The following is a 15,520-nucleotide window of genomic DNA, read 5'->3' as shown; positions in this document are numbered from 1 at the left end:
CCATCTCAAAAATAAACCAACAGTCCAGACCAGGGTAGGGAAACAGCTCAAGTTGGTAGAATTCTTGCCTAGTATGCACAAAGTCCCGAGTCTCACCCCAGTATTAAAAAAGGGCACCAGAGTGTACGCCTGTCAGCTTTAGCACTTGGAAGGTGGAGGCACAAGATCAAATGTTTAAGGTCATCCAAATAGTTAAGTTCTAGGCCAGCCTAGTATATAACAGGACCACAAACAAACAAGAAAGTTAATAGAATACATTGGATTGAGCCCGTGACAAGATTAACACGTATAGGTTAATTTTGAGTGGGTGGAGTTTGCCTATAGGATTTCCTCCCCAAAGTATGAAAGAATGTAATTTGAGAGTGACAAATTAATGTGCAGTTTGGAATCAAATATTTAATATTTTCATTAAACTGTTTCAATACAATTTCAAAGAAATGCCAACTGGGAGACAATGCCCAAAAACTCTGAAGAAGCAAGCTTCTAGACATGGAACACCAAGGTGATCGTCTCCATTTTTTGCTACAGTACTCTGTCCATATGGTACCAATCGGTCAGCCTTATCCAGATTATCGCGTATTTACCTGATAACAACAACAAAAAGAAAAACAGGTCTCAAAACTTGTAAAGACATAAATTGTTACATTGTGTTTAAAGTAATTATCTAAATTTTGCCTTATTTTTGCAGGTAAGAAAATTAGTTATGGATTGGTATCATCTTGGTAGGCAGCATGTTTTTAAACAAAAAATAAAAGTCCCTTTGACCTCCCAGGGAAGTTTCAATCTCTATTCGCTTACCACATCATCTATTTTCAGAATGCTCCGGACAGTTTCAGTTGCTAGGGTCAGAGCACTGACTGACACCAACAGAGGCTGGACAACCATTTCCTCCAGAATGTTGGAAATTCCACCCTGTGGAGGAACCGACAATTTCAGTATTTGACTGCACATACAGCCCAGGAAGTGCCATTCTTTGGAGACCCGTAACACTTAAGAACTAGGATTAAGGCTTATCATGTGCCGTGTCTTTACAATGGGGGAAATTGAAGACTGACAGGTTAGTAAAAAAAAAAAAAGGCAGTTAATGAATGCTATTTCCCATGGCACCATCTTTACTCTGCAGGATATAGAGTGACCTTTCCAGGATTCAGGTTTTTAATCCAAAATTACCTACTTGTTTTTTCAAGACAGGGTTTCTCTGTGTAGCACTGGAGTCTGCCCTGGAACTCAACTCTGTAGACCAGGGTGGTCTCAAACTCACAGAGATGCGCCTGCCTCTGCTTACCGAATGCTGAGACTAAAAGCATGTGCAACCTCATGCTACTTCTAACTACAAAGCCTTTCAACCAACTAACAATGACAAACTAGAAACATTTCCTTTCCCAACATTCCTAAGCATTAGGTCATTACCTTTCGGACATTAATGCCTGTAGTTTTCTCTCCTTGGGCATGCCGGTTTCTTAGTTCTGTTACTGTAGAAATGGGATTGAGGCCAGCATTTTCAGCTAGTGTAGATGGGATGACTTCCATGGCATCTGCGAAAGCACGAACACAGTAGGATTCCATACCACTCAATGTTCGTGAGTACTCAGTCAGTCTCAGGGCCAACTCTATTTCTGGAGCACCACCGCCTGCAATAAGAGCTCTGAAATTCAAAAATATTTTTAGTTTATTTATAACTTTAAAAGGTCAAAATACGGCAATTTGATTGTCTTTTAAAAGTAGGGTCTTGTGTGTTCAAGGCTAGCCTGGAGGACCCAGAACTTTTGAGCCCCCTCCTTCACCTAAGTGCTAGGGTTATAGGTGTGCCCCATCACACCCATTTAACCAGTGAATACTAGGAAGCACTGTATCAACAGAACCACTACATCCCAGCCCCTCGAGCTAGTCTTCACAACACCAGGGCCAACAAGATGGCTCAGCAGGTAAAATGCCTGACACCCAACCCAAGCTTGGTCCCAGGGACCTCCATGTTGGAAGAAGTGACTCTCCCAACTGTTCTCTGGCCTCCACATACATACCACAAACACACACACCCAAACTTAACAACCATATTACTTCAGTGATGTTTGTATTACCTCTTCTTTACTAAGCAGCGAATGACACAGAGAGCATCATGAATGGAGCGCTCAGCTTCTTCAATCACCAGTTTGTTAGAACCACGCACCACAATTGTAACTGTTTTCCCTGGGCTTGTACAACCTGTAATCTTTAGTGAACACATCACAAATTAGATAAGGGGGGAGGGGAGAAAAACAATAAAGCTTAACTGTAATGCTGTTACCTTGAATAGTTTTCCAGAACCATTTAAATTGACTTCCTCTGCTAACTCAGCAGAACCCAGCATGTCAGGAGTAAACTGGTCAATATGAGCAACTGGTTTGGTTCCAATTGTCTGGGGAAAGATAAGAAGTCCACAAGTCAGGACAACATCCCTGGAGACAGAATTCAAGTGGTAGACCAGAAATTGTCGAGAATATTACTCAAAGCACTGGACCTAATACCCAGCATGCAAAACAAAACAAACAAAAACCACTGCTGGGACTGGAGCCAAGGCTCAGTAACCAACAGGCTGCTCTTCAGAGCAGCTCGCAGACCCATGTTAACTACAGTTCCGGGGCCTCTGAGGGAACCACATGGTACAGACACACACAGCACTCATACATAAAACTAAAACCTTAAAAACCAAAACCAGGCTGGGCGGTGGTGGCCCACGCCTTTAATCCCAGCACTCGGGAGGCAGAGGCAGGCGGATCTCTGTGAGTTCCAAAATAATTCAGAGAAACCCTGTCTTGTAAAACCAAAACCAAAACAAACAAACAAACAAAAAAAAAACAAAAACAAACAAACAAAAAAATAAATGGTGGCGCTACCATTAATCCCAGCACTTGGGAAGTGAGGCAGCCAGGTAGGCAGATCTGAATTTCAGGCCAGTGTGGTCTATAGTGATCTCTAGGACAGACAGGGTTATGCAGAGAACCCTGTTTCAAATATCCAAAACCAACCACTAACCAACCAAACAAACCCCCACAAAACTACTAACCATAATATAAAAACCAAACCCACAATGCATGCTAATGAACATTTTACATACATTACTATCTTACCTTACAAATGAATTCAATGTCTTCTCTTTCAATATCTTTAACCACCATGATCCTCATCTTATTCAGAAAATGCAATGCAAGATCACTAAGTGCATCTCTGAAATACAAAGTGTTTGTTATGTTAGATTAAAATTTTTTTATTGTTCAGTAGTTAAGATTTTAATTTTATTGCTAATCAAGTGGTCAATTATGAAGGAAAACGCTTTTAATATTCATTTAAAAGTTCAAAATTCTCTCTCACATTTTTTCTTTTTTAGACAGTCTCCCTTTGTAGCCTTAGCTATCTGGAATTCAGAAATTTGCCTACCTCTGCCTAAGTGCTGGGATCAAAGTCTTGTGCCATTATGCCCAGCAGAAGTTCAAAATCCTGAAGGTTTCTAATTTTACTGGAAAACTTACTATAATACAGAACTGTACACACAAGTAATTAGGTTATGATTCATCTTAACAAATGAGTATTTTGTTAAGTGAACAAACATTTAATGATACTTTATGTATTTAGAAGCATGACTAATTCTCACAAATGACCAGACATAACCCTAATAGTCCTGTGATGCCAGCAAGACAGATATTTCCATCACTGATGAAAGTTAAGCAAAAACTGAGTTTGAGGAACAATTTACTCAAGGTCAGAGTCACTAAATGACTGGGGATTAAAACTATTTTTCACCTGCTAGTGAAGGACTCTCTAGTAAGTGGGACTGTGCCTATCCAGAAGCAAAGAGACATGGGCTCAAATTTGAGAATTCTATGGACTACTACTGCTAGATTATAGGCATCCAATACCACACCCAATGTATGCCATGCTTGGCATCAAACCTAGGGCTTTGTGCACATAGGCAAATGCAATGGATTCCATTACACCTCTAGCCTCAACCAGTTATTTTAGAATAGCTTTTCAAAAACCATGTCATGCTCTTTCTGGTTGTCGGTTTTTAAAATGAATGTGTCAGAGTGCTTTGTCGTTCAGAATGAGCGTCGTTCCATGGAACTGGAGCTACACCTGTGAGACCATTTGGATGCCCGGAATCAAACGCAGAGCAACAAGTGGTCTCAAACCTAAGCCACTCTGCAATCTCTTTCTTTTTAGGCATCACTCCACCCCAGACTGGCCGACCAACAGCAATTCTTCAGATTCAGCCTTCTGAATACTGAGGTTACCTTTATAGGCATGAACAACCTTCATTTTCTCAAAATCTAGAAATGGAATCTATTATATGTTTATGTTATAAATAGTACTGTTTTTACTAGTGAAAACAGGATGCACCAAAATGTTCACTTAGATCTCCCATGTGTTAGATACTAAACAAATGTTTATTAAAAAAAAATGGTGGGGGTGGGAGCGAGGCAGTGACGGCTCAGTGGTTAACAGTGCTCACTGCTCTCGTGGAGGGCGTGGGTTCAGTTCCTAGACTTGCATACGCACCTCACAGCTGCCGTATAAATGCCAGTTCCATGGCATCGAACGCTTTCTTCTGACCTTCAAGGGCTCCTGTACGTATGTAGCGTATACACCCAGGCACACACATACATATGAAATATTGCCTTAAAAATTACTAACAGGAATCACAAATCAAGTGTAAATTCAGGGATAAGCAAACAGTCTCTGACCTTAGGATAGACTTCTGTATGAGAAGGACATTACATCCTGTTTTCTTAATCTGCTTCACCAAATTTAAAATATAGGCTCTCTCTTCTCGAAGCACTCGATCCATCTGGGCGTAGTCAGACACTACTATTTGATTATCCATCTGATTGGAACAAGAACACAATAATTATTACAGCCAGAGATTTTGAACAGAAAGTAAAAAAGACTAACCAACACTAAACAGTTAAGTAGGCACGCAGAGAAAAAGGCCTGGTCCTGTTTATTTAGTTTTTTAGGTCAGGGTTACTCAGTGTAGTCCAAGCTGTCCAGAAAAATCAAGATATTTACCTGCCTCTCAAGTGCTAGGATTAAAGACATGCACCACCACCACCTGTCTAAAGCTGGTTCTTTTTAAAATTTTAAGTGTACCCATTACTGTTTTTTGTATGTTTGAAAGACAAGTCCTCACTATGTAGGCTCAGACTGGCCTGGAATTCATCATCCAACCACCTGAGGGATGAGATTATTGGTATGCATGACCATAGCAGGCTCTACTGCTGTCTGAAACTTTCTGCAAATACATTTTTGATAAGTGACAAATGCAAAGTGGTTACTATTCCCCCAATATGAAGTTTTCCCATGCATCACATGTATTATAAAAATAATTTTAATTGCATCATTTTTACTCTGGCTTGTCAATATCATATGTGGTACAGAAATAATTTCTACTGTATCCTTTTACTCTATGACTTGAGACAGAACTAGGCATGGTGGTGCATACCTTTAATACCAGGAGGCAGCTGAGGCAGAGGCAGGTTAATCTCTGTAGGTTTGAGGCCAGCATGGTCTATATAAGGAGTTCCAGAAAAACAACGAATGAGAAGAGAGGAAGGGAAAAGGAGAAAGAAATAAAACAGACCCTGTCTAAAAACTAACTGAACAAAAAAACCAAGTTGACAAATCTTATTGACGACAAGAAATTAACCATTGTCCAGCTGGTGGTGGCACACACCTTTAATTCCAGCCTCAGGAGGCAGAGGCAGGAAGATCTCTCTATGAGATTGAGCCTGGTCTACAGAGCTAGTTCAAGACAACCAAGGCTTTTACACAGAGAGATGCTGTCATGAAAACACAAAACAAAAAATAACCATCCATTTCTGTATGGCCTCAAATCTTTTTGAGAAACAAAATACTGAACAACACACCTACATGTTAGCCAAACAAAACAAATCTGAGGTGGCAAACACCTTGTTTAGAGAATAATAATAATACAGGAATATCCTAACAAAGAAGTGATTTTTATAGTTTGGCTATCAAGTTAGTCTAAGGCTTTAATTGCAGAAACAACAAAATCCCTGTGGGCTCCAGTAGGTAATGCCTGTGCTTTCAGAAAGGGGGACAAGGGGCTGGGGAGATGGCTCAGGTTAAGAGCACTGGCTGTTCTTCTAGAGAACCTGAGTCTAACTACCAGCAACCACATGGTGGCTCACAACCACCTACATGCCAGAACACTATTTATCTAAGTAAATCTTAAGTAAAAAAAGGACACAATCTGCAAACACAAGGAATGAATACAACATACACACAGCTTTTTATTTCACGCAAACTCCTACAGTCATTGTCTTCACTCATGTTATTTATAGCTGCAACAATTTTTATTGTCTCAATTTTATTCTTTTCATTAATCAAATTACATTTTAAAGAATTAGTACCAGCATTTTCAAATTTTATCTTAATACATCTTATTAAAAATTAATAAATAGGAACCAACTTGGACTTTACTTACATCGGTTTTAGGAGCAGACAAACAAAACTGAATAAGGCCAATCTTGGCCTTCTCAACTCTTGAGATGCCAGAATTTGCCACCTTCTGGGTGAGAACAAGCCCTTCCACCAGCTCACAGTCATCTATGGTCCCACTAGGAGAAATAATCAAACAGTGAAGAGTGCTTTGGCCTCAGTCGTTCTCAACCCACTCCCAGATCTCTTGGGTACACTTCCACCCCACCGGAAGGAAACACAAGCAGATTGCCATACCAAAAGAGTCCAAGCCAGCCAGTGTTTTCTAATTTTCACTTTCAGGTAAGTTATTTCTCATTATGTTATATCCACTGCCCCTGGAAGGTGATCAGCCTAAGGCTGTACCACTCTAGCTCAGACTGACCTGACACTCACTAGTTAGTCTAGGCTGGCCTTGAACTCATAGCCACCCTCCCTTCTCAGTCTCCCAAGGGCTGGGATTCTATGACTAAGTCACCACACCCAGTTCTTGAACATCATCTGGTCTGGGTAATACTGAAATTGAAATTAGAGGTGCTTACCCAAGCTTCTTCACTATTTTAATATCTCTAAGATCTACACTGGTAGCCGTGGCTGGGTCAATCACTTTCATCACTGCGTTGACACTCATCGGAGAGAGTAAACTTGAATACTGGGAGACAACCTAGATTTAAAACAGAAAGTTACTTCCACAGAAACAGTAATTAATAAAAAAACAAAAACCTCCTATCTGGATAACCAGAGGAGACACTATGGTTAAAGATTTTTTTCCCTAGGGCTGGAGAGAAGACTGCTCTTCCAGAGGACCTGGGTTCAATTCCCAGCACCCACATAGCAGCTCACAACTGTCTGTAACTCCTGTTGCAGGGGATCTGATGCCATTACTCTGACATACATGCAGGCAAAACACCAATGTACTTAAAATACAAATAAATAAATTTTTTAAAAGATGACACTTACCCACCTAGTTCGCCAGTAACACATGGTTCTCTTTTATTCTAAGAACATCTGGGACTCTCCAGATAGTCAATAGTTTTAATCAAGATATCATATTAGGTTATTTATGTACCGAATACCAAGGGCTGACAAAACAGCAAATAGTATTCAAAATTTTTCATGTCCTTGGTGGACTAAAACAGAAAGATTAGGTCATTTGTCTCTGGTAATACACTATTCTTTCTATCTAATCCCATCTAGGTTACTTTATTATTGTTATTTTGAGACGGGGTCTTACCACATAGCCTCTGTTGGCCCAGAACTTGCTATGTACACTAGGCTGGCTTCAGAAATCTGCTTGCCTTCGCTGTATAGTGCAGCCAGGCAGTGGCGGTACACACCATTAATCCCAGCACTCAGGAGGCAGTGGCGGTACACACCATTAATCCCAGCACTCAGGAGGCAGTGGCAGGAGGATCTCAGTGAATTCTAGGCCAGCCTGGGCTACAGAGCAAGGACTGTTGAACAGGGAAACCACGGCTGGAAACAAACAAAAACCCTTAACAAAACCACACCAAAGGTGTGTACTGCTACTGTGCCCTACCCTCAACCATCTAGATTTGTAGTTAAGGGAAATAAATGCAAAGAAAAAGAATTGTACTTAGCGAAATCATTATAGAGCAGATGGCAACATGAAACTTTGTTATTTTTGTTTACAAACTTAAAAAAACATTGTGTATGGATATTTTTCTCTTCAGTCTCAATTTTTAAATTTTATTATTTCACCTGAAATCACCACTGCTTTAAATTTTGTAGGTAAAAAAGTAGCACATATATAAAGAGCTGGTTAGTGGATGGGCACTCCATGCCTAGTTCAAATACCAGTGTTATCTCTTACAAGTGCACTAAGTTACTTAACTTTCTGTATTTATTTTCCCACCTGTAATATGGGAATGGCAACGTAAAATCCTGGAAAACAGTAAATGTAAAACTTAGGATAACTCTTGTACAATATTAAATAAATACTACCCATGTTGACAGAAATTCTATGGCAACTTTTGAATTTGGAGATGAGCAAGTTCCCAATAGCCATTTGAAAACTAGAAATAGAGATGACATCTATAATGAACTCTTTTTTTTTGGGGGGGGTTAGATACAGGGTTTTTCTGTGTAGACCTGGCTGGCCTCAAACACACAGAGATCACCCCCTGCCTCTGCCTTCTGAATGCTGGGATTAAAGGCATGTGCCACCGCCTCTGATCTCAACCTTAAAAATCAATTCAGTTATAGAAATTATTACTATGACTTAGTAGTTCTTGAGGCAAGTTATATACAGTATGGCAATCATGACTACAACACCAGAACACATCTTTTAACTGTAATTTAATTGTCCCTTAGTGATAGTCTCACCTTTGAATTCAATGAAGTGGTTGCATTATTTAACAAAGTTTCTCTGTCGCTCAGTTGCACAGGTCGAGACATGCCATTAAGGATTTCAAGACCCTTTTCCAAAGCTTTTTGAAATGACTCAGAAATGATAGTTGGATGTATACCTATCAGTTAAAAACCAAGTTAGTTATAACAAACTACTATTTGTCATATTTTAAAATGTTTTACTCATTAAAATGTCAAAGCCATCTAAAATTTTCCCTCCTTCCTTTTTCTGTTGTGGTCCTGAGGTTGACCCCAGGGCCTCTAGAATTCCAGACCAAAAAACCCACTAAACTATACTTTGAGGCTCCAAATATTCTTCATATTACAATTTAGTTGTAAACAGAATGGTTAAGTAACTGCTGGTCATGGTTAACAGTTAACTTCTACTCAATTTGAAACAGATCAAGGAAATTTTCATGTAATGTTAAAGCTATAACCAATTTTATGTTTTCTAAAACATCACACATTTTTTTAAATGCAGAGTGACTGGAGAGTTGTTACTATGACAAAACATTACTCATCAAAGCAAGAGCTCTTACTTTCTCATCTAAGACATCTCTTCTCTAAGCCTTAGATTAGCAACACTACTATCATTTATTTTTGGAAAACAGAATTCAATTTATTTCTACAAAGAGAAGCCTTTCAAAACTCAGAAGCAAAATAGCATTTGTTGGTAAAAATGTTGTTGCTTCCTATTAAATCCCACATTACTTAGTAACAACTTGGCGTTTCAGAAGTTTTGTCTTAAAAGCTCATCTACATACCTTTCTGCAGAAGCTTGGTGCAGGAGTCTAAGAGAGAGCCAGCAATGATGACAACTGATGTGGTGCCGTCCCCTGCTTCTATGTCTTGAGCTTTAGACAGCTCCACCAGCTATGTGAACAGAACACGCCAAAACAGAGAAATGAGAACCCAGTGACATCTAACTCACACTATCATATCAATGTCACCAACACAGAATTGCAAGATGTAACACATTCCCAACAGAGCCTAGCATGCCTAGCACCCATGAAGCCCTGAGTTTGAACCCCAAACAGCATAAAGAAGGTATGGTGCTACAGTTAACTCCAGAACCTTGAAGAGAGAGGAGGATCAAGTTCAAGGTCTCCCTTGCGACACAGCCAGTTCTAGGCAGCCCAGGCCTAAACAATACCCAGCCTCAAAAAAAAAACAAAAAAACAAAAAAACAAAAAACATTAAGGTTTTATAGGTATCTTAGATAAAGAACATAGGAAAGCCACTCCATGCTTTTGAGATTACCTACTCAAGTTTTTTTGAAGTAATCATATATAAGTTCACCCTTACTCATTTACAAAGTCACCTTTAAGTAAGGACGGAGGACCTTTTTCTGAAGCAGGGTTCCATGTTGTCTTTACGAGGCTCTAATCATCCTCCTGCCTCACAAAATTGACTCTTGAATTATTTTTAGTAAACAGTAGAAAACCAGCATGGTTTGATGCGAGTAAAATGATTTTGTTTTCTAAGAACTGTGGGTGTGGCTCAATACTACAGTGCCTGCTGAGCACACATGCAATGGGCTTATTCCACAGCACAGAGCAAGCAAATAAAATAGTTCTCTTATGGACTACCTCACACTCAAAACAGTGTATCTTAAAAAAGTCAATTTTAGCATAAAGGCAAAAAATTCTCCACATACAAATACACTTCAAAAACAAAGCACTTGGGCTGGAGAGATGGCTCAGGTTAAGGCTGCTCTTCCAGAGGTCCTGAGTTCAATTCCCAGCAACCACATTGTGGCTCACAGCCACCTTGAATGAGATGTGGTGCCCTCTGCTGGCATGCAGGCAGAAGATTGTGTACATAATAAATAAAATATTAAAAAAAAAAAACCACAAAGCACTTAACCAGACAGAACATGTCCATGACTATAATCACAGCATTCAGGAGGATGAAGCTAGACTGTCAAATTCAAGGCTAGCCAGGTCACCAGGGCTACAGAACAAGACCCTGTCTCAAAAAGCAAAACACTTGTCGGGCGGTGGTGGCGCATACCTTTAATCCCAGCACTCGGGAGGCAGAGGCAGGCGGATCTCTGTGAGTTCGAGGCCAGGCTGGACCGACAGCCTCCAAAATAATACAGAGAAACCCTGTCTCGTAAAAAAAAAAAAAAAAAAAAAGCAAACCAAACCAATTATTTATACTTACCATTCTGGCCGCTGGGTGCAATACTTGCATTTGTTTCAGAATGGTAGCACCGTCATTTGTAATGGTCACATCACCTTTTCCATCTTGAATCTAGAAAATTTGTTTTCAAAAATTTTAATCCAGTACTCTACAAGGTCCATTCCATTTACTATTAACATACAATTTATGTATGCATATTGCTTAATTTTAAATTCTTTCACTAGTATAACAATAAGAACATTCAGTTTCAACTTTACAAAGGACATAACCATTCCATTTACTATTAACATACAATTTATGTATGCATATTGCTTAATTTTAAATTCTTTCACTAGTATAACAATAAGAACATTCAGTTTCAACTTTACAAAGGACATAACTGGCTCTGTCAGGTTACTTTATATTTAATTGTATGTGTGGTTGTGCATGTACACATTTGAGCACATCACTCAGAGACCAGCGGTGCCAGATCTAGCTCTCAAGTTTGAGGACACATCAATCCAATGTCATTAGATTATCTGTTTCATGCTGCCAGTCAATTAAGAAAACAACAGCTTGAAAAGTGGAGTGGAGAATGTGGTCACACTTGTCATCCACGCACTCGGGCTAAGACAGAAGACAGAAGCATCAAGGAACAGTCTCAGCTAGTTGAGACGGACTCAAATGACACAAACTCAAAAGGCACTACACTATATAGTTACAATGCTATCAAAGTCATCACTCCTTTTATGAATTAACACTTTTGGAGGGATTTGAAGAGGGAGAGGGGGCAGCATAGTAAGCGCTTCAACTTAGGGACTTGTTCCACACAGGCAAGCACACTACCACAGAACTACCTGCCAGCCCCAAACAGCACAAAGCAAACACCAGACCTCAGAATGTAAACAGGAATCTCAATAAATACACATATTTTTACCATTTTGTCCATTCCTTTAGGTCCAAGGCTTGTCCTAATGGCATCAGCAACCGCTGTTAAATAAAAACAAAAACCAAGACTTTTAAAAAGAGCAAAGTGAGCCGGGCAGTGGTGGTACACGCCTTAAATCCCAGCACTCTGGAGGCAGAGGCAGTCGGATCTCCGTGAGTTCGAGGCCTGGCTGGACCCTGTCTCGTAAAACCAAAAAAAAAAAAAAAAAAAAAAAAAAAGAGCAATGTGTTTTGTTTCAAATTTGTCCTTATTAGGACATGGTACAAACTAGAACACTTCACATGTGCTATGTCTATGTATGCAGAACACATCCTGAGGATTCCTGTGAGACCCAAAAACAGTACAATCTAGTCTTACGTTCCGAGAGTTTTAATTTCTTTATTCCTTAAAACAGGACAATCTGCAATGGAAGTTAGCGATCCTAACACAGTACACAAGAACATAATCTGCTGAGGACACAGCAGTTTAATAAATTTTCTGTATTCCATAACTAGTGCTTTTGCCCATATCCAGTAAAGAATCTGCAGGCGGTGTTGGTGGAGGTCTTTAGTTCACAGCACTCAACGGGAAGAGGAAGGAGGATCTCTGTGAGTTTAAGGCCAGCCTGGTCTACAAAGTGAGTTCCAGGACAGCCAGGGCCATTACACAGAGAAATTCTGTCTCAAAAAACAAAACAAAAAACCAAAAGAGTAAAGAGTTTAACAGAAAACCCCTTATATAACGTTACTATATCTTACTATTTCATGACTCTGGTCTAGCAGTCATCAGTTTCAGGTAATTTTAGTGGACCTGCTTCAAGATATTCACTACCCAAAGAAATACAGTACTTTAGACTCTTTACGTCTCTAGAAGGTTAATCTGTAGCACAAACTAGGTACAAGACAGTGACTGTTAAATGGCTCACACTGAGCTAACAGTATTTTCTGTCTGTGCAATTTTCCTCATCACCAACAAGCACTGTCTTTACTTGAAAAAAAGGGCAGCTAAGCTAAGCAGGTAACACCAAAACAAATGAGCGCCCAGAACTGAGCTCAAGGTGGACTTGACAGAAGCCTTTCTCACTTCCTAGGGTTTTGTTTTGGAAAAACTAGAGTTTGCCGTTCGCTCTGTCAGCAGGTGGTCAGTCAGGTTCACAGGCATTGGATGACCTCCTTCCCATGTGCACGGCTCCATTCGTCCTGTTACCTGACACAAGCTACTGTCATCCTAGAGGGAACCTCAGTTTGAAAATGCCAAATGAGGCTGGGCTGCAGGCAAGACTGTTGGAAATGGTCTTTTTTTTTCTTAACACTTCAAGTGAAGATTTTATTAAATTTTTTTTACATTCCAACCCCAGTTCCCCCCTCCATGTCCCATCTGCTCCTCCCTGTGTCTAGGCTGAGCAAGGTATCTCTCCATACAGAATGGGCTCCACTAAGTCAGTCTGTGCATTTAGTGTTAGATCTTGGACCCACTGCCAGTGGCCTCATACATTGTCCCAGTCACACCATTGTCTCCTATATTAAGGGAGTCTAGTTCAGCATTATGCAGGTCCCACATTTGTCAGACCCGAGTCAGTGATCTATCAGTAGCTCGGGCCAGCTGATTCTGTGGGTTTCCCCATCATGGTCTTGACTCCTTTGTTCATATTATCACTCTTCCCTCACTTTGATTGTACTCCAGGAGCTTGGCCCAATGGTTAGTTGTCGATTTCTGCATCTGCTTCCATCTGTTTCTGGAAGAGTTCTAGGTTCTCTGGGGTTGTGGATGGATTGTAGGCTGAGTATAGGAAACGTTCTTAGTGATTGGTGGGGAAGAACCCAGTCCACGGTGGGTGATGCCATCCCTGGGCAAGTGGTCCTGGGTTCTGTAAAAAAGCAAGCTGAGCAAGTCACGAGGAGAAAGTCAGAAAACAGCTCTCCTCCATGGTCTCCTGCCTCCAGGTTCCTGCCATTTGAATTCCAATCCCGATTTCCTCCAAAGATAGGTAGCCTACTGTGGAAGTGTAAGCCCTTTCCTCCCCAAGTTGGTATTTCTCATGGTGAGTCTCTGGCAGCTATAGAAACCCTAACTAAGACAGTCACCTCAAGTCAGTTTCCCAATTTTGTAACATAGTGTACACTCTCTTGGTTACTCAGATGGTCCTAGACTTTATTTTTCAACACGTCAATGTTTCCATCATCACCTGTGTAATTAATGAACTCCATTCCCAGGCACTAGGTATTCTCTCCAAACTTCAATTGCCCATCTGACCTACTCGACTTCTACGACTTCCTTTCACCTCCCTGACACTAATCTCACAGCAGGCTGGAGACTGCAGCTCTTGCAGGGTATACTTTATACATTTCCACATTGAATCCTCCCAGCAACCCCACAGGCTAACTGTCACCCCACCCCACTTAAGGCTGTACTGAAAATAAACACAAACGTTTTCCAGGATCCCAGGTCCTTCAAGACACGGACAATCTACCTTTCTGATCTTACATCTCACATCGAGCATCTGTTTCCTCCAGCCCAAATAAAGAACTGCATTCCAGACACACCCAGGCAAGGACCTCTTAAGGCTTTGTTTGTAATTTCCCTCCCCATTTTAATTTCAGTTCGGGTTCTCTAAACCCTCAAAAGTTACAGAAAGCAACTGTTCATCTTCCCCGAATTTACAGGAAGGGAACTTTGGTTCACAAGTAAAAGAAAAAAAACATATAAAATAACACATGCAGAGACTAAACCTCTCGGGTCTGTGTGGGCCACGTTGGAGTTCTCCACCTGCCAGTTCAATGGAACCCACCCAACTTAACTCGGGTTATCCGACTAACACCACCGAGCCAGGGCAAGCCCGTCATCCACACCCGGGTGCCGCCGGCTCCGACCCGCGGCCCGTACCGACGTGACGAAGGCCGCACAGGCCCGCCGGGGAGACGCCGGGCGCCGAGCCCCACGCCGGGGCGCGCCCGGCCCGCGGGACGGAAGCACCGCCAGCCACGCGGGCCGTGCCGGCGCGGGGCGCTTACCTTTGGCCGCCGAGATGTTGCTGAAGCGGATCTGGGCCGGCTTGTCGCGGTCCTGGTAGGCGCCTTTCCCGCGGCTGCCCGGCCCCGCGGCGGGTGCGCCGCTTCGGGGAGCTACGTTCTCCGGCATGGCAACTTTGGCGACGTCCGCGCGGGTTCAGGAGGGCGGATGGACACGGATTCCGGCCCGCTGAGGAGTAACGGTCTCTGGCCGCCTCCTCCCCTTCCTCCTCCTCCTCCACGAACCTTCCAGAAAGCGACGCCGCAGAGGAGGCGGAAGTCGAGGAGGGGGCCTGCGGCAGGCCCGGCGCAGGCGTGACGTAAGAGGCTGCCCGCGGCGCGCCGGGTGCGGAGGTCAGGCCTGCGGCCGGTTCAGCGGGCCCTGTGCTTGGACGCTGCCATGGAGCGAGAGGGGTTTTTAGGCGTGGTTGGGGACTTGCCGTCTCCTCAGTCCACTCTCCGGCGACGTCAGGGCCATTAGCTCGGGCTGATCGCGTTGACACCACCGTGACGGCCCTGTCTTTGTTCCGGAGTGGGTGTGGCGCAGCCAGTCCTTTTCTCGACGTCTAAATCTAAATTTTATTCCTAGTTTATTCACTTCGATAAAGGTGTCTCG

General features: G+C 42.0%; 1 protein-coding gene across 1 annotated transcript; it reads right to left on the bottom strand.

Moving 5' to 3' along the window:
• Positions 1–376: 376 nt before the first annotated feature.
• On the bottom strand, positions 377–15,181 carry Cct4 (chaperonin containing TCP1 subunit 4). The gene is made up of 14 exons (XM_005070374.4): positions 14,908–15,181; positions 11,906–11,958; positions 11,011–11,100; positions 9,609–9,717; positions 8,821–8,963; positions 7,017–7,138; positions 6,482–6,614; positions 4,719–4,858; positions 3,108–3,204; positions 2,285–2,395; positions 2,079–2,209; positions 1,411–1,645; positions 799–912; positions 377–584 (listed from the first exon to the last, which is right to left on the bottom strand). Exons 1-14 carry the CDS (start codon positions 15,032–15,034, stop codon positions 570–572), a joined length of 1,620 nt encoding a protein of 539 aa, XP_005070431.1. The 5' UTR covers positions 15,035–15,181; the 3' UTR covers positions 377–569.
• Between the last annotated feature and the right edge of the window lie 339 nt (positions 15,182–15,520).

Source organism: Mesocricetus auratus, unplaced genomic scaffold (assembly GCF_017639785.1).
Source record: "Mesocricetus auratus isolate SY011 unplaced genomic scaffold, BCM_Maur_2.0 Super-Scaffold_100029, whole genome shotgun sequence".
In the NCBI taxonomy this organism is placed as follows: Eukaryota; Metazoa; Chordata; class Mammalia; order Rodentia; family Cricetidae; genus Mesocricetus; species Mesocricetus auratus.
The sequence above is the reverse complement of the archived record's forward strand: the minus strand, read 5'-3'. Positions and strand labels throughout refer to the sequence as shown.